At 41.2% G+C, this 23,194-nt stretch overlaps 2 protein-coding genes across 16 annotated transcripts in view; both read right to left on the bottom strand.

The window, feature by feature from the left end:
- The window catches only part of UBXN4 (UBX domain protein 4), a 19,735-nt gene extending 4,718 nt beyond the window's left edge, over positions 1-15,017 (bottom strand). Inside the window, exons 1-9 of one of the 3 annotated variants that reach the window (XM_083410605.1) lie at positions 11,393-15,017; positions 9,717-11,134; positions 7,546-9,349; positions 6,739-6,767; positions 4,685-4,803; positions 2,945-3,083; positions 2,230-2,317; positions 1,138-1,192; positions 38-202 (exon numbers count right to left, since the gene is read on the bottom strand). In XM_083410605.1, coding sequence (XP_083266731.1) covers positions 38-202; positions 1,138-1,192; positions 2,230-2,317; positions 2,945-3,083; positions 4,685-4,803; positions 6,739-6,767; positions 7,546-7,625 — 675 coding nt within the window. In that variant the 5' untranslated portion in view covers positions 7,626-9,349; positions 9,717-11,134; positions 11,393-15,017. The remainder of the gene's footprint in view (positions 1-37; positions 203-1,137; positions 1,193-2,229; positions 2,318-2,944; positions 3,084-4,684; positions 4,804-6,738; positions 6,768-7,545; positions 9,350-9,716; positions 11,135-11,392) is intronic. The other 2 variants (XM_083410604.1, XM_083410603.1) reach the window with 2 other exon arrangements.
- A 2,539-nt stretch (positions 15,018-17,556) lies between these two features.
- R3HDM1 (R3H domain containing 1) overlaps positions 17,557-23,194 on the bottom strand; it is a 47,005-nt gene continuing 41,367 nt past the window's right edge. For all 13 annotated transcript variants that reach the window (XM_083406686.1, XM_083406685.1, XM_083406689.1 and 10 more), the window contains 5 exons: positions 21,995-22,164; positions 21,243-21,393; positions 20,911-20,993; positions 20,142-20,226; positions 17,557-18,998 (listed from right to left, as the gene is read on the bottom strand). In XM_083406686.1, the coding sequence (XP_083262812.1) occupies positions 18,634-18,998; positions 20,142-20,226; positions 20,911-20,993; positions 21,243-21,393; positions 21,995-22,164 (854 nt within the window). In that variant the 3' untranslated portion in view covers positions 17,557-18,633. The remainder of the gene's footprint in view (positions 18,999-20,141; positions 20,227-20,910; positions 20,994-21,242; positions 21,394-21,994; positions 22,165-23,194) is intronic.

Raw genomic sequence — 23,194 nt, forward strand, 5'->3', positions numbered from 1 at the left:
CACTTTGTTGAAGGCCCCCTTGTAACAGATGACTTACCATTTGAATCTGCTGTCTGATGCGCTCCCTAGCAGCTCTGTCTTCAGCCTTTTCTCTGTTCCTTTCTTCCAGTATTCGCTTTGTAAGTTCTTCTTCTTGTTTCCTTTTGTACTCCAACATATCTTTTCCACTTTTTCTTCTTTCTACTTCTTTCTTGATTTCCTTCTGAATGAAAAGAGAATACACCTTTCCTAAGCTTTTAAAGGGATGCGGGTGGTGCTGTAGTCTAAACCACAGAGCCTAGGGCTTGCCGGTCAGAAGGTCGGCGGTTCGAATTCCTGCAATGGGGTGAGCTCCCGTTGTTCGGTCTCAGCTCCTGCCCACCTAGCAGTTTGAAAGCACGTCAAGTGCAAGTAGATAAATAGGTACCGCTCTGGCGGGAAGGTAAACGGCGTTTCCGTGTGCTGCTCTGGCTCGCCAGAAGTGGCTTAGTCATGCTGGCCACATGACCTGGAAGCTGTCTGCGGACAAACGCCAGCTCCCTCAGCCTATAGAGCTAGATAAGCGTGCAGCCCCAGAGTCATCCGCGACTGGACCTAATGGTCAGGGGTCCTTTTACATTTGCCTATCATATAAATACACAACTACCGTATTTTTCGCTCTATAAGACGCACCAGACCACAAGACGCACCTAGTTTTTGGAGGAGGAAAACATGAAAAAAATATTCTGAATCTCAGAAGCCAGAACAGCAAGAGGGATCGCTGCACAGTGAAAGCAGCAATCCCTCTTGCTGTTCTGGCTTCTGTGATAGCTGTGCAGCCTGCATTCGCTCCATAAGACACACACACATTTCCCCTTACTTTTTAGGAGGGAAAAAGTGCGTCTTATAGAGCAAAAAATACAGTAATTTAAAATTTTCCTGAAAATTAGTTTGATAGAAAATTCCCAGACATCAAAAGAGAATAAAACTGCTGCTTTAGCCACCTCGTAATTGTTATTCCAGCAAGCCTATCCCTATATTTTAATTAAATATTATTTGTGGGGGATTTATGTATTATTGATACTAATATTATTTTATGTACACTATTTTATTAAGCAGCTCATACGTTTTTTCAAAATAAAAATAAAATGCAACATTATAAATTCAGTTACGCTATACCTGTTCTTCTTCTTTCTTTTTCTCTTCTCTTCTTTCTTCAAGTTTTTTTGTCACTCTAAATTTAGAAGAATACAAACACAAGGTGAAACCTTATTTCATTGTGGGGAAGTGCACATCAAAGTGTTATACAAGACTCTGCCAAAAAACAAAACCACTCAAAACTGAAAGGCAGTATATTATAATACAGCAATTCTGCTTTCCAACAGCAGTTCTATTACCATTATTAATTTTATATTTATTAAATTTCTATACTTCCCTTTATCCAAAAAGAACAGGGCAGTTTACAATATAAAAACACAAAAATATGTATCATAATAACAAGCAAAAACAATAACTCAGTATTATCATTTATTAAATTTTCACTTGCATAAAATACTTCCTTGCCTGCACTGCCAAATGCACAGGCCTGGCGAATTAACTTTAGTATGACAGAAAAGGGGTAAGAACTTTGCCATGAAGATGCAGACTAGAAAACTGTGGGTAAAAGACAACACCTTCATTCTGTGCTGTTGCAAAGCTGGAGAAGGGTTGGCTGGTAGCAAATAACGAAGCATGAGAGCCTGTCATAGACCCAGAAGACATTCTGCCAAAGAACAGGTTTCAAAAGGCGCTTAAAAAGATCTGGACTGTTTCGATGGGTAATATAAACTGCATTGTAGCTCTGCGCTACAGTTGAGAAGTGCAATCCAGATGACAGATCAGTGTAATTTTGCCCTCCTGTGCTTTTCACATTCTCTTGAAATGGCTTCTTCTCACACTATCTGCCTTTTAAGCCTTGGCTTGATGATTTGGCCCTTAAGTCACTAGAAATAATAAGTAATGATAAATGGTGGCAATCTCCTCTTGATTTGATGCAGCCTGATGCAGTTATTACAGGCAGTCTTGTGCTTGCCACACAGTCCCATCTTTTCTTTGTGTGTGTTTGTATGTTGGAAAAACGAATGAGAGTGCATGCACGTGTGTGGCTGGCTCTGACCATGGAAACTGCCAGACAATCCTCAACTGCTTTCCCACTGCTGCATGCAGCCCTCAGGGCTCAAGGTTGCCTAGCCCTGCTTTCTAGAATAACCAGAAAGTCTGCAAAAACCATACCTTTCTACTTTGGCTGTAAGGTCATCTGTAGTCTGCGATTCCCCCCTTCCGTCACTTTCCACATTTGTCTGGTCCAAATTTACTTCACCTTCAGTAGTTTAGAAATAACAGGTAAGGGAAAAGAAGGAGAAGGGAAAGGGAAAAGTATCAACATTTTACCATCGTAAGCAATTGCTGTATAAACTCTTACAAAATATTGTTATCGTGCCACCATGAATATTAATGATCCAAACTAGCTCACTATTTAGAATCAAGAACATATTCAGCTGCTTCTGCACAAAGTTGATACTCTGAATACTTCAACTTTGGATCCAGGTTCTTCACAACAGTTAAGCAATTAACATAGTTTCATATATCCTTTGCCTAATTAATGCACTGAATTGTTTATTCTCAGCAAGGCCAGTAGTGTACCTGACAGCACTACAACCTCTACTTCACCTGTTCCTTGTGTCAGAATGAGCAAGGCATGGCTGGCCCTGTCCTGTTCTTGATGCAGCCCTGAAGAAACAACTGCAGATGAGAAAGAGCGTGGCAGGGACGAGCAGCAGTTATGGAGGGAATGAAAAAAGACTTAAAAGGTGGCAGCATAATGAGGCACACACAAAAATGGTAATCACTCAAAGGAGGTCTTTCCCATCCTTTACTTTTGAAAGACTACCATTTTAACTCCATATGTAAATACTAATCTTGAATGTAGGCAGCTACACATACTTACCAGCTGAGGATACACTTAGCCTTTCAGGCTGTGCTTCAGCAAGCTCAGCTGTTTGGGACTGAGAGTCCTCTGTGATGCCATTTAAAGATGAGGAACACGGCGCAGAACTTTCCATTGCTTCATTTTTTAATGTGTGCATCTAAGGAAGAAAGAAGTGTAGATATCAGTAAATGGCTGTAATTCCAGAACATTTGATTTTAAAGCCATTTTCTAAATCAAAGTGAAAACAACTGCTAGGCTTCAAAGTACAAAACTGATGCTCATGTAGCCTAATCTACAAATAGTAAGCTTAAGAGTGCACTTTGTATGATACTAATACATGGTGAAAAGAGCAGAACCATGGCTGTCAAAGGCCCTGTTTGACTGCAGGAAGAAAAAGCAACTATTATTTTATGGATGACTTCACTTTCAAGAGTAGTGTGTAGCTAAAGATCTCCTGAAATGAGTACAATAACCCTTCTATTGACATATGGCAGAGGGAGAAGGAAGCAAAATATGTCATATATTACTATTTCTTAATGTGAGAACAAGTTGTTTTGTTTGCACTGCTTTTCTCTGATGTTGTTTTATATCTCCTGAAAATTGCACAGCTCTGTCCCCTCTTTTAGCAGTTGTAGAATGAGAAGAGAGTTCTATAACAAAATTCCAGCCCACTTAACTATAGAAGAAGAAGAAGAGTTTGGATTTGATATCCCGCTTTTCACTCCCTTTAAGGAGTCTCAAAGCGGCTAACATTCTCCTTTCCCTTCCTCCCCCACAACAAACACTCTGTGAGGTGAGTGGGGCTGAGAGACTTCAAAGAAGTATGAGTGGCCCGAGTCAAGGAGCCTTGAATATAACAATCAAATTAGTATTTATTATTATCCCACAAGCAGAGGCTGAAGGCAAACTAATTTTACAGGGGTTGATAAGGAAAGATACAACATTTAGAAAAAGATGCTTGAATAGCACATGTCCTGGTACACACTTAAGAGGCAGCTAGGATTAAATAAAAAGCTTGGGTAGCCACCTGGCCTAATCTTATGGAAAACTTAATCCAGGTTACCAGTTTGTCAGTTTGCAGTAAAATAATCATCATAAAAGTGCCAGTGGGAGGTGTGAAGGGGACAATAGTTCTATGCCATGTCTCAAGACTAATTACAGTAGCACCTCTGCTTACATTACCCTCGGGTAACGTAAACTTTGGGTTGCAAAAGCGGCAAACCTGTGTTTCACCGTGCGCGCATGCGCAGATGCGCTCTACCACACTATGTACATGCACAGAAGCGGTGCCTCCGGTTGCGGAAACCTTGGGATCCGACCAGAGCTCCAGAACGGATCCCACCCACAACCGGAGGTACCACTGTATAGCCTGATCTTAAAGGGGCAAATGAGGGGAAACACATGTGACCTGACCTTTCTTGCTGCATTAAAAAAAGGGTAAGAAACAAGTACATTTCAGGAGTGATTCCCCCCCCCCCCCCAAATGATCAAGCCCATCAAGAAAAATGTCTTCTAGAAAAAGTCATTATTGCTCTATTAGTACATTTCCAACTTGGTACATAAAACTGGCTTAATTTAGCATAACTATAGTATGATTAAATATTCTTTCATCAAGCAATAACATATAGAATTCACAATTCTATAGGCATACTGACACTGACACAGTGACCTTTTCTGCCTGTAATCCATTCAACAGGAACGAGCTTTTAAACATTTATTTCACTATGCTGAAAAACCAGGTCGGTCACTATTTCTTACCTGCTTGACTTTATGAATTCTTGTAACAAGTTCCTCTGCAGAAACGCTGCCAGCAATCACTTCCAACGGGACTCCATTGTCTCCTATAAAGAAGCTGGATGGAACACACACTACAGGATCTATGCAGCAATAGTAAAGGACAACATCTCACTTGTAAGGAAGGCAAAAGTAAATTGGAAAAGAAACATAAATGCAAATGATTATAAATTATTGCAAACAGCTGAGCAAAGCATATACTGAACTAGTGCCCCTCAGTGAAATGGGGGAGACAATTGTTGACAGTTTCCTCTTCTTTCCAAATATAGGGGCCTTCTAATGCTAATTAGGGGTGTGTAAGAGGAGTAAGAGGAGTAGCTCAAAAGTGCCTGCCTTCCTGATCTGCCGACAGCACCTTTTATCAGTGATGGGACACCAACTGGATGCCACCTATAGCAAACTGATGCTACCAGTACAGAAATACCTGAATTCCCTATGGAAAATTTAAGTGATACCAAGCCCATCACTTTTCTGCTGCCTCACCCCTCTTGTCCCAGCTCTAAAGAAATGTGTCAGATTATCATGGAGACAGTTTGCACAAGAAACTTTTGAATGAAAACTGAACACAAATTAGAAGGATCAATTCTAACCTCAAAGCATACACCTCTTTTGTTTTTAAGTGGCGTCCTCAGTGAGCCACATCTTGAGATTCAATTAAATCACATGGGCAGTAGTTCATGGTCAAATATTGCTTTGGTTCTACCCTGACGGATCAGCAAAGATTTGTTCAGCCCAGCTTAGTTTTCCTAACAGCAGCCAGTCAAATCCCTCTCGCACGCTCATAAGCAGGACCATGAAGAAAACAGCTTTTCCCGTGATTTGTCTCTGTCATTGGTAACCCCTGACTATTAGGTCCAGTCGTGACAGACTCTAGGGTTGCAGCGCTCATCTCGCTTTATTGGCCGAGGGAGCAGGCATACAGCTTCTGGATCATGTGGCCAGCATGACTAAGCCGCTTCTGGCAAACCAGAGCTGCGCACGGAAACGCCCTTTACCTTCCCGCCGGAAGATCTACTTGCACTTTGACGTGCTTTCGAACTGCTAGGTTGGCAGGAGCTGGGACTGAGCAACGGGAGCTCACCCCGTCACAGGGATTCAAACCACCGACCTGCTGATCAGCAAGCCCTAGGCTCTGTGGTTTAACCCACAGTGCCACCCGCACTGTCATTGGCACTCAGAAGCAAACTGCCTCTGTACACCAAGGTTGTAGTAGATGCGATTCTACATGTCTTAGTCTAATCGTTTTGGCATCAACTAACATTCCACACACATAACATGTTTTGGTAGTGAAGCTCAAAAGTCAATAGCATGGTGGGCTTTTATTTGTTTTTCGTTACTCCTAAATTTACTGTAAACCAACTTGCTGTAAATAAAAATTGAAGAACTATCTTCAGTTTGGTCACACTGTTTTTCTGAAATGGTGCTCATGCCAGACAGTTATTCAATAAACCTTAGCCAAGATGGTTACAAGTAACACAACCATCCCAATCATTGTGCTGTTTCATGCAACCTGTTTTCTTCATGGAACAGCACCAGTTTTTCAGTATACACCATATCACTATATAAACAATTAAGAAAAGCACAGGATGAAAAACCAGAGATAAACCCCCAGTGAGGAAAGCCAGAATTGACTATGGTTTTGATGCCTCTCTGTTGAGAACAGTAATACTAAATTATTACCTATTATTATTATTTACAATATTAGGAAGTGGAGGCAAGATATACAAGGGGTGTTTCACTTTCACCTACTTAGGCTTAGTAACCAGTTACAGTAACCAGGAAACTCTGCCAAAGGCTTCAGGAAAAGGTGGGTTTGAAGATGCGTTTAGATGGAGTAAGAAAGGTGGCATCACACAGGTATTCTAGAAGGAAGTTCCAAGCATATGGAGCAGTAAAGGAGAACAGACAGAATCTCCTGAGGGAGGAGATCCTGTAGTTTGCACCATACAATAATGAAGCCCATAAATGAACATCTGACTGTGAAATGATTCAATTTATTATATTTTGTTCAAGGATACAGATTTGGGAGAACTGCAGGCAGGCTTCACTGTGTAAAAAAAAGTATCAAGTTTAGGCAATCACAATAATAATATGAAATGTCATAAAATAATCAGTTACGTTGTTATTGTATATCTCTGACTGTTCAAAAGCCTTGTAGGATCACAACAAATTATTTTTTATTTCTCTGAAACACTACATTGAAATTAACTTATATAAAACAGTATGCAGATTATACAATGGCTCAGTTCATATGTAATGTTATGCTAAACCATGGCTTAGCACAAATTATGGGCTCCAGGAAAGGAAATCATGGCTGCTTTATTCCTTCTCCAGTCCTGTGAGTTAAGCCAGGCATAGGCAAACTCGGCCCTCCAGATGTTTAGAGACTACAATTCCCATCATCCCTGATCACTGGTCCTGTTAGCTAGGGATGATGGGAGTTTTAGTCCCAAAACATCTGGAGGGCTGAGTTTGCCTATGCCTGAGTTAAGCCATGGTTTGGCTTAGGTGTCATCTGAACAATGGTTCATGGTTTGTCTCCTCCAGACTTTAAAGTCCTCCTGAAAGTATTATGGCTTTTAATTTTCAGAGTGAAAAGTATCAGTTGGATCTTATTTTAATGGAGAATGGAGTAGCACAAATATAACAAGAATAAAGTAAACTATTCAGTAAAATATACACTTAGTGTCTAGTCGGATAACAATATTCCACACACATACCAATTCAATTCCCTTCCAAAATAACTACGTATTGATTATGCAGAGGTCTCTTTAAAAGTAAATTACTACTAACAACAAAAACAACAGTAAAAGCAGTTGCCAAACCTTTGGGTATCTATTTTAATAGCTACAAAGCCATCTGTTGCTGCCTCAGTCACTTTCTCATTCTCCCAGCTGGCAGCCATCTCTATGGACTGTTCATCATCCCCTGCGAAAAACAAGAATTCTTCTTCACAGATGCAAATATAGATTAATTACAGATTACAGCATACTAGAAATGCAATGTTTATAACTTTAGGGCAAGGATGATCACACAACTACAGAGTTGGGATAGACCCAAATATAGTATAACCCACTTACCAGGTGCCAACGGCTCAACTTTAAAAAAAGACTCTAGACCCAAAAGTGTCACAAACAGACAGCAGGTGCAAGATATGCACAACCAGCAGCTCCAGATGACCCAAACGAGAAAGACAAGTGACATATAATTATGTAAAGGGGGTGCAACATCAACATGCAGTGCTCCACAAAACAAGGGTCTCTCACAGTTTGGTGTTCATTTAAAACATTTTCAGATCACGTGATCAAAAGATTGTGTTAGAAATATGACTGATAATTACATCAGGAGGTGCAATAGATCAACTTGTATTTGTTATTTTATTAATTTACATATGAAAAAATTATAACTATTCTGTTTGCAACTGCTAACTCATTATGTTCCAGCAAATAAATCTTTCACCACTCTCTAAAAGGCTAATAGCTAGTATTTATTTTATAATCTGTCAATCCTATGATTTTTAAAGGACAACAAAGCGGCCAAACAATGCACCAGCTAGAAAGTTGTAACATTTTAGAAGCAATTTAATGGATAATTTCTGCCTTTGAAACACTTATTCATATAGCGATATAAAAGCATACATATTCATGTGCAATTATTGTAAAAGCAAAGTAACAATTTTTAACAGAATAGAAAGCCTGCTGACAATCTGCAATGTTCCCTCTAATGAAATTAGGCATGAAGTGTTCATTTATATTTTCATCTATGATAATTCACAATTTCAGCAACTGAAAGAGGGCAGAATTTGAAAGAGAATAATTATTGCCAGTTCAAAGGAGCAACGGAACTATTAGTGGCTCTTCATAAGTGAAGTAATCAAATATAAGTTAAGTGGTCTGGAAGAGTCTTCTATACCTTCATTCACCCACTATCTTACATCTAAATCCATTTGTTACTGATCTAATGTTTCTTTGTGTCTGAGATCCTAATGCGTCAAGCCAGACTATATCCTAAAAGTGCAAGCTACCAATTTTATACATAGCAGTTCCTCCTACTTCCAGCAATATGATCTATGCATGAGATTACTCCTGTACTTCAGATACACACACAGACACATATATGTATTAGCTTTCAGCCTGGGCTTCCCCTGGCCCATAAGATTAGACCCTATTTTTGTTTGTTTGAATTCCCTGAATTTGTGTTTTTATATATTTTACACAAATCTGGAGTGGATTCCCTAAGGTGGTTGGATGGCATTTTGTACGCCTCCTTCCAGCAACTCCTGCAGCTGAACTGGTGCCAAATGTATTGCTCTGCTTTCCTTTAGATCACATCAGCAAGGCCAAGAGGGGGGTCTTGTCATCTGGGCAGCCCAGGCCCCCCATACACACTCCCAGGCTTGCGCCCCAGGGAGATCACTTTGGTGCTGCTAACATAGCAGTTTGACTTTACCCCTGGAGACGCACTCCATTGTCTCCTGAGACAGAGGGATGCCAACAACTTTACAGTAATGTGAAGTGTTTGAAGCAGCACCTGCATCTGGGTGAAACATTACTTAACTCTTGCTCTCCCCTTCTATTTATAACTTAAGATACTATCAGTTTAAAAATGATAATTTCTGAGGGAAACCTTCTACAGTGGTGCCCCGCAAGACGAATGCCTCGCAAGACGGAAAACCCGCAAGACGAAAGGGTTTTCCGTCTGCAGAGGCGCTTCGCAGGACGAATTTCCCTATGGGCTTGCTTCACAAGACGAAAAATGACGAAAAAAATCGAATTTTTTTTTTGCTCCAAAACCCCTTATTCTGAATCTCTAAGCTGCTAAAAGCATTTTAGCAGCAAAACCGCTAATCCCCCCCCCTAAAAAAGCCGTTTTTAGCCCTTTTTTAGCCAATAGCGCTAATAGCGCTACTCTGTCAATGGGCTTGCTTCGCAAGACGAAAAAACCGCAAGACGAAAAGACTCCCGGAATGGATTCTTTTCATCTTGCGAGGCACCACTGTATTCACTCCAGGGCCCTTCTTCCTTTATTTTCATGGTGGGGGTTCTTTCCTGCACTGTTTAGCCATTAGCATACATGAGAAGTGGGGATATGCAGGAAGAGCCCAAGCTTCCCAGTTTCCAGGAGGACTGATGAGTCGGTGCAGTGTGGACCCTTCCCATGGTATCTGCTGCTTTTCACTTCTGTAGTTGAAGAAGCAGGGTTTAAACTTTGAAAACTTATGATAGAAAGTGTGTCTGAATCCCTTATTCATACTTTTGATAGGAACACACTTCTCATTATGTTTCCCCAAGATGCTCTCCAAACTCAAGGACCAGAATTTTCAGGAACGAGTGCAAAGCTGAATACAAATACATAGAACAGAACAGAAGGGAAATGATCATAGGTATGTGATCTGATTTAATACTGTTGTTAACCCACTTGCTTTCCACTTGACTTCTGAGTAGCATACTGTATCTCATCACTATTTAATACTTAAAGAGCTTTACAACAGAAAAGTCCACCATATTTTCTGTGCCAATACTGATACTTAGTAAAGTACAGTAGTCTGAGAAAGGGAAGATTACATTTTTTTCAAATGATCTTGTCAATAGGTTAACTTGTATAATTAAACTATGCTTAAGAACAACTCTGCAGTATTGACAGAGGCAGGCAGACATAGAAAATAGCTGAGCCGAGCCAATTGCTAGCACAGCTATAATCTGTGTACTCCAGAATCACTTCCCTAGAGAGAACATGGAAAGAAAAATAAAGAGCTCAAGTGTGCTGATTTCCCACAAGGATATTCATCATGCGATGTAAAATGCAGCGGACATGCAAGAAACATACCATGCACAAGCTGAGTACTGTTAATTTACAAAATGCTATATAACTGACTTTGCAAAATTTCAATGCTTTTAAGCAATCATTCCATTGTGCCACGATCAATTCTAACAGTTCTGCACTCTTCTAGCTGTTCATGAGTTTTCATCAGTTTGATGATACTGTTTTTGCTTAAGACTGTGGGGCCTGACCATTCTAGTAATTTTCACTTCAAAGATGGCTGCAAAATTTCAGTATTTTAGCCCAGGGATGAGGGAAACTGAAGCCACAAAAATATTGCTGGACTACAGCATCCCTGACCACTAGCTATGCTGGGTGGGCTGTTTGTTTTAGCCCAGGGATGTCCAACCAGTAGACTGCGACCTACCGGTAGATCCCTGACTGATCCTGGTAGATCACAGGATCCTTATTGTGTACAAAAAGTCATGGGGGGAAAGCTAAAAAAACCAGCTCTGTGCAATCCTCCCTCAAAAAGCTCAACAATTCTGGGCACTTCCCTCCTAAAGAAAGCTTAACAACTCTGGGCAACCCACCCACCCCACGCACGCTCCTCCTCCAATGACAATCACTGCAAGTTTTTTTATACTGGGAGTACTGTATTTTTTGCTCTATAAGACTCACTTTTCCCCTCCTAAAAAGTAAGGGGAAATGTGTGTGTGTCTTATGGAGCGAATGCAGGCTGTGCAGCTATCTCAGAAGCCAGAACAGCAAGAGGGATTGCTGCTTTCACTGCGCAGTGATCCCTCTTGTTGTTCTGGCTTCTGAGATTCAGAATATTTTTCCCCCTTGTTTTCCTCCTCCAAAAACTATGTGCGTCTTATGGTCCGGTGCGTCTTATGGAGCGAAAAATACGGTAGTTCACAGTCTCTTGTTGGACATGCCTGTTTCAGCCTATCCAGTGTTGTGTTAAAATTTGGAAATACTTCAGATCATTAAATTGACACGGATGACTTCAATTCTTTTGAATTATTTACTATATTTATATCCTACCCTCTCTCTAAGCAGCTTTTTGGTGTATCCAAAAAAGCCAACTTCAGGCAGTAAGTCAAACAGTCACCATTTCCAGTTATGGACAATTTTCCAGAGCTGTAGAGCAACTTATATCAGTCTACCAACCAGAATATACATACCATTACTATCACTATTCAGAACAAAACTGGATGTCACACATTTCCACATTCCTGAAAACCCATTTACTAGAAATGTATTGGTAATAATTTTGCTGCATAATGTCCAGGAGCTGTCAACAATTGTTTCACAGATGCAGAAAAAGATTTCATTCTCTCCTGTTGCCTTGTCAATTAAGATACATCAAATACACTAAAACAGTGAGATTTCAAAATATGTGTGCATATCCTGAAGCTCCACCATTCTATGAAATGCAGGCCATCTCTGTATCAATTTTTAGTGCAACATGACTTCCACCACCTATCTCGAAGGGTGCACCCAGAATACTTTCTAATCCTGTGTCACAAGTGGAATGATTGCATACTATAGTGCAAATGAGGAAAGGATATAGGGTTGCATCCAACTATGTAGCTGTAAGCACAGAACAACTTTCGCAAGCACAATGGAACTCTGCCTCCCTTTTCTGCCCTAGGGTTTCTCCAATCCTCTAGATCAGATTTTGAGATGATATGAAGGGTGTGGAAATCATTCTGTGCATCCAGTAATTTAGTTGAATAAAACTCTTAGTGCTCTTACAATAAATAAAATTAACGCAGACTGCAGATTCTAGTGCATTCTATTTTAACATCTGTATATGGTGCACTAAACAGTTTAACAATCAATTATTTTGGATTCTAGAATAACAATGGCAAGTGCAGGCAGATATTTTGCACACTATAATAGAAGAAAAGTAATTTTTTATCAGAAGTGTCAAATATACTGGAGGAAAAAAATCCTGGCATGGACAAATGTAACAAGTGAACACCTAACATCCTATTTTAGCTAACTTAGCTTCCTGTATGCTTGTTAGTAGATCTGAGGCTACTCTGTAAACTACCAATAAGCTCTCTAGTGTTACTTAACTAGCAGAATTCTTCCAAATGATTCACACACTGGACAGGATATTCTAAATTGAAGCACTTCCTTGTCCCTTCTATTTCAGTGAGAAATCTAAAAGTTCATGCACACTGGCAATAAATCTGCATAGTTACCTGTAGTCTAGTTACTGTAAGCATATGTATTTTAAATATTATTATTATTCATGTGGGAATATTAAGAAAACAGAACTGCATCCAGAATTCATAGCATACAGTTGAAAGGCAGAACAAATTAGGCACATTCTGAGGCATTTACATGATCAGATGCCAGATTTTTCCAGTTATGGTAAAAGTACTTTCAGAACTTATGACTACACATATATTTAGGAAGGATAGGAGGAAAGAGAGGTAACAAGAGAAATTAGATACATAAAAGTATTTTTGGCAATTCCAAAAAAGGTGACAGCAGGAACGTAAGTGGAAGTTTGCATGGCACAGGCAAAAAGTTACCCTTTATAATTTGCCCTGAGTCTTAAGAAAAAAGTGGCAATAGGGACACGGTATTACGGGTCATTTTTGAGAAAATGTGAGGTAATTGTGGGAATGACAGCCCATTATTGTCCTTTTCTCTCTTCCTGAAGACAGGTCTCCAGTTGAAGAATCATGACAAATATTTACATTGTGGGGAAGAAGTCATACCAGATTCTACAGAAAACCAGTTTAATGAAAAGTATAGTGTGACAATAATCACCAGCATTTGATGCACTGGTGCAGCACTTCTAATTCCCATAGCCTACATGCACTGGAGAAAGGGCTTTTAAAGGTAGTGTCCTGGAAGAAATGTTATCTGACTTTCCCACAGGAACTTCTAGTTGTGTGCTACAGCACCAAACCAAAATATGATGACCTGAACCCAACATATTCAAACATGGATAAACTTTAAACCAACAAGTCCTCCCAGAAACTATATGCAGGATACATGGCACTAGCGTAAGTCGTAAAGCACAATGGTGAAATTGTGGCCCTCCAGATGCTGTCAGGCTACAACTCCCATCACACCAACTTCCAACAACATAGGAAGTGCTACAAATACCCCTTTCCAGGGTGTAAAAACACATGATCCAGCCAGCTTGCTGAAGCTAAGCATGTTTCGATTCGGTCAGTCCTTTCATACATATATGCTGCCTTGAGTTCCATGAAGGAATGCACATTAAAAATTCCTTCTTATCCTACGCAATGAAGGCATTTTATTTCCTGCTCAGCATGACACAGCAAGCACTGCCCCCATATAGGTCACAAGACAGGAGAGAGCACCAAATCAGTACCAAGCTCCAGGGCACACATATGGCTGCTATGGATACACTGGAATAAGAACAAGCAAGAAGCATTAGGCTGGGCGTACAAGAAATAAAGAGTGGGGGGGGGGGGGGAGAGAGAGAAGGAAGCACAAGACCTTACTGAAGGAAGCATATAGCCATGGATTTTTTTACAAGCACTGAGCTAGGGAGGCCTGTTTTGTAACAAGCACTGGAAGGAAGGGAGCCAACTGTGATTACAGGACACGGGGATGTTTCCACTAAATCGCCAGTCCCCTTCCACGCACCAGGACATCCGTAACAGAGAATTTGTAAGGTCAGAAGAGGCCACGGGGGTCATCTAGTCCAACCCCCCGCAATGCAGGAATCTTTTGGCCCAACGTGGGGCTCAAAACCAAAAATCCTGGGATTATGAGTCTTCACGCTCTGTCGACTGAGTTATTTGCACACGAGTGCGCTCACGTAGGTATTTCCAGAGAAACGCGGGCGCTCCTCATAACAACAATTTTTTATTTATACCCAGCCCATCTGGCTGGGTTTCCCCTCTTCTCCGCTACCCCCCAATCCTTCAAGAAGACACCTCCCCCTTTTTTTCTTTTATTTCGTTAAAGGGGAAAACCGACTGAACGGGCGAGCTCGGGGGGGTTCTAAGCAAAAGGCCCTCTCCTCTTCCCAAATTTGCTGGGCAGTCGCGAGGGCGAGGCGTCGGACCCAAAGGCCCTGCGGAGGGTGGGATGAAGCCCCTCCGCACGTTCAAGAGGCCTTTTCATACGCGGAGGGAGCTCGCCTGAGGCTGGGCGGGGAGCGAAAGAAGCCTGAGAAGCGAGGCAGGCACGGAGGCAGCCGAAACCTCCCCCGCCCCCGCCCATCCTCACGTTACGGAAACACGGGGGTGGGCCCGTACCTCTCACAAACACCACGAAGACGGCGCTGCGCTGTTTGGCGGCGGCAATGGCGGCCGGGATGGTGCCAGGGAACCACAGCATAATGGCGGCGGCGGCGGCCCTTCGGGCCTGGGATTATTATGCACAAGCGCTCGGCCCCGCTGCCTGCCCCTCCGCGGCCTCCCCAGCGGTCCGTTTGCCTCGACGCGGAGCGCGCATGCGCGTCACAAACGTCAGCCTCGCTTCGGACGCGATTGCGTCGCGCTTCGCCGCACCTACTACGCCCTCTCTCTCTCCGCCCACTGAGATCCGCTTCCTGGATTCCCCCGCCCGATGTAGGGGAAAAACATTGAAAGGCGCATGCGCCTTAATAATAATAAAAAAATCCCACCCACCACCAATCACCATCCTCATAACACCAAAGAGGAAGTGTTTGTGGCAGTAGGGCACGCTTGGATTCGGGAGGTAAACTGGGCCGCGATTCGCGCCTGTAGATTCCGCGGCGGGGTTTTTTCGTTTTGTTTTTTTTAGGCGGCGGCTCAGCAGCAGCCGATTCGCGAGGGAGTGACGACGGGAGCGGCGCTTTGGGGTGGGGACAGCAGCAAAAATAAGGGCATGAACTGGAAAACTGCCAAAAAAATCTGTTTTGTGGCAGGGGTACTCAAAACTGCACAGTAGTATTGGCTGAAAAGTGAACGTGTCAAATAAAAACCACTTGATTTTTATGCAACACTGAATGATTTTATTTGCTAATGCGAGCTAAACACAAATCAAGTGGCAGCTATTTAAACCTACTCCTAAGTCCTATGGGGGAAAGGCTCATCTCCAAGCCCATCTGTTGCAAGATGTAGGGTTTGTTTATACAGTATATCTATTTAAAAAATAAAACTAAGATCTGGAAAGTTACAAACGTTTAAAACAAAGCAGACTTTAAGTAATTTTATCTTGTGAGAAACAAAGCCCATAAACATTCCACTGATTTTCATGCAAGTGTGCTAGCCAAAAATGTTTCTACAAAGGCCTTTTGGTATCTCTAGAATTTAGCTTCCTTTTATGATTACAGCAGCCTTTTTATTGAAATTGTAAATGCATCTGGACAGGTGGGATAAAACTTCTAAACAATTAAGTACTTATCTCACCAACAAACATATTAGCTTCCTAATATCAAAGGCTGCAACACTCTTGTTTTTGGGGTGTGAGAGGAACTTAGGCCTTACAGAGCTTAAGAGTATTTGCTTTTGAGTAAACATGTATAAAGAGTGAGCTGCACTCATTGCTTTTTATGTAGCTGTTTTTTCCAGACACTAAAAACTCAAGTAAATGCAGATGGCAGTCTAATGAGATAGGTAAAGTGGCTTCTTGTATCCTTGATGCATTTTAGTAGTTATACTAATAGTGAAAACCAGGCACAAGACCAATCTTGGCTCTAATAAATGAGTTTGTCACTGTATGTGCAAGTGACAACTCAAACAAAAACATGCTATTGGCAGACCAGCTGTCTGAAAGATACAACCCATAATGCAATACCTGCACTTTTAAGTAGGCTAAAAATGCTGGCTGCCAATCTAAAAAATATAGCATGCTAACTCTGTACTAAAATGCTTTGTTATACTTTGAGGAAATGGCATTAACAGGCAGTATGTACTAAGAACCTGCCTCAACAAATTAAGTCCTTAATATGAGTTTAAGGACAATATCTCCTGAATATCTCCTGAATTTTCTCAGTACTTAGCCACCTAATATAAATTTCTGCCACTCTATTATCTGAATCGACAATCTGAACAATTTCCTCCTCATAACTCCACTTGTATGGGCTAATCTTGTGTAGCAGCAATGGCCACTGGACTACAGCTCCCTTGATCCGACTATTGGTCATGCTGGCTGCAGCTAACAGGAGTTCTAAATACATCTGGAAGGCACTAATTTCACCACCCATCGTACAGAATCAAAGGGATAACTGATGCACTGTGGTTGCATTTGGCTGGGCAGCTTATCATTTTACTGCTAATAATTAAATCCTACTTTCTATTTAGCAGCTTGTAACTCGTTCCTAATCAGTCTTCCATCTAGGCAGTTTCCCGGACCAAATCGACTGTAGCCAAGGTTATACTACCGTTTTGTATGCCATAAAAGTGGATTTGACAACTTTTTTTGTTCAGCACCATATTCCACCCAGTTTATCTCCATGATTCATTTAATGCCACTGTGATTTCAGGAGGAGGAAGAGTAGTGTGGAACACAGAAGCTATCAGAAAGTGGAATTAGTTGAAGAGATGCTGATTACAACAAAGGTTTTTACATTAAAAGCTGTAAACCCACCATAGATTATTCCACTAAACTTAATGTACAGTCATACCTCATGTTACGTTTGCTTCATGTTACGTTCTTTCAGCGGTGACCCGGAAGTACTGGAAAGGGTTACTTCTGGGTTTCGTCACTCGCGCATGCGCAGAAGGGCTAAATCACGCTTTGCACATAAAACACCAAATCGTGCTGTGCACCTGCGCAGACACGGCGCTTCAGGTTGCACTCTTTTCATGTTGCAAACGGGCCTCCGGAACGGATGCCGTTCACAACCAGAGGTACCACTGTAATCTAGTTCCAAGTAATTGTGCACAGAATGGGCATTGTATGACTTTGCTACTAAGATCTTACTTTCTCTATTTACAGCCAGAACTAATTCAATTTAATTGAAGTCTTACCTCATGCAGAAGTCCAATCCGGTACCCTCCATTGCTTAAGGATGCCTGCTATGACTATCTACAACTGCATTATGAAATATGAAATATGTCCATTTCTTTCAAGCTCACAAAAAAAGTACACCGGAAAACTTGTACTTGTAAACATTTATTTTTTTTCCAAACTGAAGAAAGGCTTGCATCAGCACACATTGTACAGCCTTGCAAATTATACAGAAATTGAAAAGGTGTCTCCTTTATATGTGCAATGAATCATTTGATGTCCAGTGATCCTCTACAAATGATGAAAAAACATATTTAAACCACTTAAGAAGTTTCCAGCACTTATCAAATGCGATTACTCTTACAGTAAAAAAAGAAAAAGAAAACTATATCAATGGGAACACAATTAAAGTGCAAACTTTTTTTTTTCCTTTTTTGACATTTGGGGGAGTCACATTTAATTTCCTCACTGTGTATTAAAATCTAATGGGCTCCAGTTAAAAATGTTCTGCAGTGCTCATTTCCCCCCTTTTAATACTTATCCTGATGGAACAGAAGCAAGCTGCTCAGGAATATAATTTATTGGCAGTTAAAGGTTCACATCTCTAAAGTAAATCTTGAAACGGCAGGACTGGAGAAGGTCTTCAGTAGTTATTGTTGGATTCCCTTACCCTTGGAAGAGGAACAGAGGGGAAGAGAAATATGCTACCTTCCTTGCCCTTTGGCATACTGGGCTAGAAACACAGTGAAATTCCTTATGAGCGCTTCTCTTTCCCTCCCTCCCCCAGATCACTGCCCTTAAACTGATAGAAGTGTGCTGGCTGTGTGCAAAGGGATTACAAAATACACGTAAGAATATGGTTTTTCCTTATGAACAAAAGTTCGCTGTACAACAGAGCTTTGGATCTGATACAAGAATTCAGAAATATAAAACGAAACTACTACAAAAGGGGTGTTTTCAACAGCATTCTTCAGAGAAGGCTGCCTGTCCGTTTCACATCACAGCAGTATTTTACTTTGTTTTAAGTTGTTGATGATTTAAATTGCGTGTTTATTTCTGCATCTTCTCCTGGATCACTGGGCTTATTTTCTTCAAAGGCTTTACTGTCACATGACATCCAAGGAGTCTTTTATGAAGACAACAAAAACCCATAAACATCAAGCCAATCAAGTAGAGGAGATAAGGACATGGAAGTGATAAAGGCTGAATGTTCAATGACGTAGCTGTTACTGAGAACTAGCCCTTTCCAGAATGTGAAAGTCGTAGTGCTTCTTGCTTGTTCTCAGCCTAAACTTGTTCAGTGAATTACTTTGTTTCTTCAATGCATTTTGGGCTGCAGACATGGTTGGAAACGTTGCTAGAACCGTGTACGTAGATGCCAAGTCACTAAGTTTGGAAGGTTCAGCGTTCACATTACTATCTCCACTACCACAGTAGTGATGGTGTTGCTGCTGTTGCACCTGTAGGAACTGGGGATCCCGTAGCCACCGAATCTTGGCACCAACTTTAAGAAGTTCCACAAATAATTTTTCAGCTTCTGCACGAGTTATTCCTTCTGGCAGTTCAGTAATTTCTAAGACTTTTCCTACAACTGAGGGGTGGAAAAAGACATGCAGGATTAAAAATGGCTTGCTTTGCAATGCCTATGGTATCCAGATCCAGACCCACCAACAAGTTTTTGTGCTTGGCTGGCAATCAACCCAGTTCCTTGAACTAACAATTCAATAATGCCCATTGTTATCAAGAAGAGACAAATGAGACATCAATAGCTGTGCAGCAGCTATTTTAAAAACTTTCTGAACGGAAAGGTGCAGCATATGGACATGAAATGACAAGGGCCACCACACCCTCTCAATACCTAGAGAAAAGGTAATCTATTACCTGCCAAGTTTTCTACATGGCCTGAGGCTACTAATGTCAGGATCAGTGTATCCAGTGGTGATTGTCCTTAGACAGGAGGGAATTGATTAGTGGGACTCTCTGAAGCAGATTTAAGAGGTGCTGGGAGGATCACTGAAATATCTCCTTCCCCTTTCTACTGACAGATTCCCTTCTGACAACCCAATGCCATAATTAGAGATTACCCAGTAAATTTTAAGTGGCTATGGATTTCAGTAAGTAGCAGCAATAGTCACCAACTTCAAAAATACTGATGCTTCTAAATCTGCTATTTTGCAACAAATTGAATGTGAGAACCAGCATTTCCAGCAGGAACCCAAATTATACTATTTGGCTATCCCCTCTCATGGCAAGAACCCTACAGATAAAGACACACACACACACACACCGATCTGCTGGAACAGAAATGTCCAACTCCACTTTGTGATTCTTGCAAGAGTCTTTCACAAACTCTGTCTCCATTACAGGTACGTTTTAAAAAAAAAGCTTTCCAATGAGATTTATACACATTCCAGATATGGAAGCAGTTTCAAAACCAAAAACATACTCTGGCTCTTCATCACAGAGAGGGGCACATGTACAAAGCATATAATGCAATATCAGCTTAAGATCATGAATGTGATCGTGGTGATAGGGAAATAGCAGTAGCTCACACAATCCGAGCACAGATGCAAAGCACTTTGGACAGGTAACCTATCGCACCTCTTATTGCTGTGGCATATTCTGAATCCATCTCCAGATGACATTTAGACCTAGAGAGCTGTGATAGAATGGTAACAGGCATAACATACCTTCCAGTAGTTCAGCTGCATCAAAGTTACAATAAGTCACATACCTGGTTCTCCTGCACCAAGGTCTGTTGAAGCAGCCTTTTTGGCTGGCTTTCTTCCTCGGTTCCCATGTCTGCTTCCAGGCTGACACTACCAAGGAGAGGGGTCAGACACACACAAAGAATGATCAGAGGTTGATTTTTACCTCCCACAAGGGATGGAGGGTATGACACAATTCATCTAAGTGGAGCAAATGGTAAACTACTGCTTCCTTTTCTTGAAAATGTTTTACTTGGCAATAGATGCAGTGCTGTGCCATTTGAACCCATGAAGTGGCACATCTCTCACATTGACAAAAATTATTTGCACTCCAGAAGAACTCGAATAATTGCATTGGAGTAATTGGTCAATGAACCCTCTTTGAGATCCAAACAGCACAGTGTTGGTACACCTCTACACTCTGCAAGATGGCAGTAGTTCTAGGTGAAGCCTAGATTCTTACTACCCCCAAACCTGTCTTTAACCTGTATTTCAACTTGAGACACAGAGGGCAAACATATACAGAATTCTGTAACACTATGCAGTTTAATTTTGACAATGGACATTTTTGTCTAGCCTAATTTGTAATGAAACTATCTTGCTTCTCCCCACCTCAAACTGGAGCATCACTTATGCATGTTTTTTATTTCAAAATAGCTGCTCCTACTTTTTACAAGCATTAACAATTCCTTTTTTTTAGGAAAGCAGGTAATCTCTCTTTCCCATTTATAAAATGAACCTGACTTACAAACAAGTGACATCCACATTATCAGGCTGTTTCCTACTGTTCCCTACCTGTGGACCTGCTACATGCCCATGTAGCAGAGCTGGAGGATTGTACTGCAACGGCTGACCAAGTAAGGGATATCTGGCATCTCCTGAAGAAGACATAGAAAGAAACTTAGGTTTCAGATTGTTCAATCAATTCTAAATAATTCTAAACAAATGCAATTAACTGTTTCTGTGCAATGGTATCAATATTCCAAGTCAATGATACTGCACTGACAGCAGTTAATTAGGATGGAGTCAATTCCAAATTTATGGGAAGTCAACATGCCTTAGGAGAAACATTAAAATTCAACTCTCCAAGTGAATAAAAAAAGTAAAAAATGTAATCAAGTTCTTACCTTGTCCAGGAACAAAAGGTCTAGAGAATGGGGGCACAAGAGGAAGAGGTGTTAACGTGGGACGGATGTTCTTTATGTTTGACAGCTGACTTGGCGCTGGCGACTGAGCTGGAGAGGTGACTGGACTACCTATTTGTGGACTATGCTGCAACTTTAAAAGAAAACAAAAAAGGAAAGAGAACATTATGCCTGAGTTTATGAGAATAGATGAAAGCAACCCTTTCAAGTTTGTTTGGTGGGGGCCCTTGTGAATCTCAGTTTCATAGACTGCAAGTGAATTGTAAATTTGTGCATTTTGTAATCTTCTCATTTCCCATTTCATGTAAAGAGATGATTCTCTGTTATGCAGCTATGATGCATAAAATCACAAGCCCATTACAAAGTTGTTACTACTTCCGTGACTGGCAAGATGCTTAAACGCAAGAAACAATACTCTGCCCCTCTTCCTAGATATGTACGTCAGGAAACCTTTTGGGGATACCATTTGAAGGACAGACTGTGCCCCATACTAGTGTGCTGTTCCTTTTGCTGCAGCACTGGGCCTTCCAATATTGTGATGCAAGTGGGCAAAGACACAGGAACCACTGATTATACCAAAAAAGGGGCAATTTTCTACTGGCGATCTGTACAACTTTCTTAGTCGTTTCCACAATATATAATATTTAGGTATATAAATATTTTTAAAAACCTGCTACACACTGAAAATGATGAAATGAATGCCCCCCCCCCTTTAAAACATCAAAATGGAATACCTGTGTAGAGCTGTCCAAAGCGCCAAAATCTGTTGACTTCTGCCCTCTTTGATGGTCACAATAATATTTATTTTGTTTCCACTGGGGAGGTGAATGGGGTCGAGGCTGAGGATTGTTGGGTATACTGAGTTGCATCATTACCATTCCTCCACCTGGTGGTGGTGCTACTGCTACAAAACAAAATTAGGAAAGAAGGGTGCTTAAGTTTCTAGTTACCCCAACCTTCCTAAAGATGTCTTCCAGCCATATTAACCCATCCACCTGCTAAGGCCATCAGCAAATTCTCCACTCCGTGATCCACCAATGTCAGAGATGAAGATGGGGTGAGAGACAATTCAGGGCTTTCGTACATGTTGGAAGCAATTTTGCAGCCCTCCAACCTACTTTTTATATATACTCTGTCTACTGCACAACAGTTTCCCTGAGGGGGGGGGGACTATAGCTCATAAAGAAACAGGTATTTGTGTATCTGAAAAAGTGTCCATGCACATGAAAGCTTATACCAATAACAAATTTAGTTGGTCTCTAAGGTGCTACTGGACAATTTTTTAATTTTTTTTATATATTTCCTAAAGAAACAAATCTCCAAAATCCCAACTAATAACATTTAGAAACCCAGAGCACATTGTTAAGCTATTATTCTTTTTCTTCCTCTTTTTACAGTTCCATTAAGAACACCAAGTACACAATGCAAAGTACCAATTGTCCTCTGAAATTATAAAGATTCACTAGAAACTTTTTGTGTGTGCTTTGAACACAAAAGCCAGACCTAGGATATGCTGGGCACCCACTGCTTTCCGGATCCTTATTTCATTTGTCTCCTTCCCTTCCTTGAAGGAACTGAAGGTGGCACATACAGTCTCTCCTTCTCAAGTTCATTCTTTCCATAACCTTGTGAGGTAAGTTAGGCCAGAACAGCAAAAATATTTTAGGCCAGGAGAGCAGACAGTTGACATCATTGCCCCAATGTCCACTTCACTGGTGGTGGCAGCGGCTGCCGCCAGGAAGAGGTCTGTCTAATTTTGGTGAACTCCACTTCCCCAGCAGAAGGCCTATCCCTGCCTGAGGCATGCCATCCTACACTAGATGGAATGGTGCCCCAGGCCTTCTTGATAGGCTTCTCAGGGGTCACGGGGCCTGGAGGGGTGTGGAGATAAGAAGGGTGGCAAGTCTCCATTCATGAACTTCAACAAATCTTAG

The sequence above is a fragment of the Podarcis tiliguerta genome, assembly GCF_965153285.1.
Source record: "Podarcis tiliguerta genome assembly, chromosome: 1".
NCBI classification, from domain to species: Eukaryota; Metazoa; Chordata; class Lepidosauria; order Squamata; family Lacertidae; genus Podarcis; species Podarcis tiliguerta.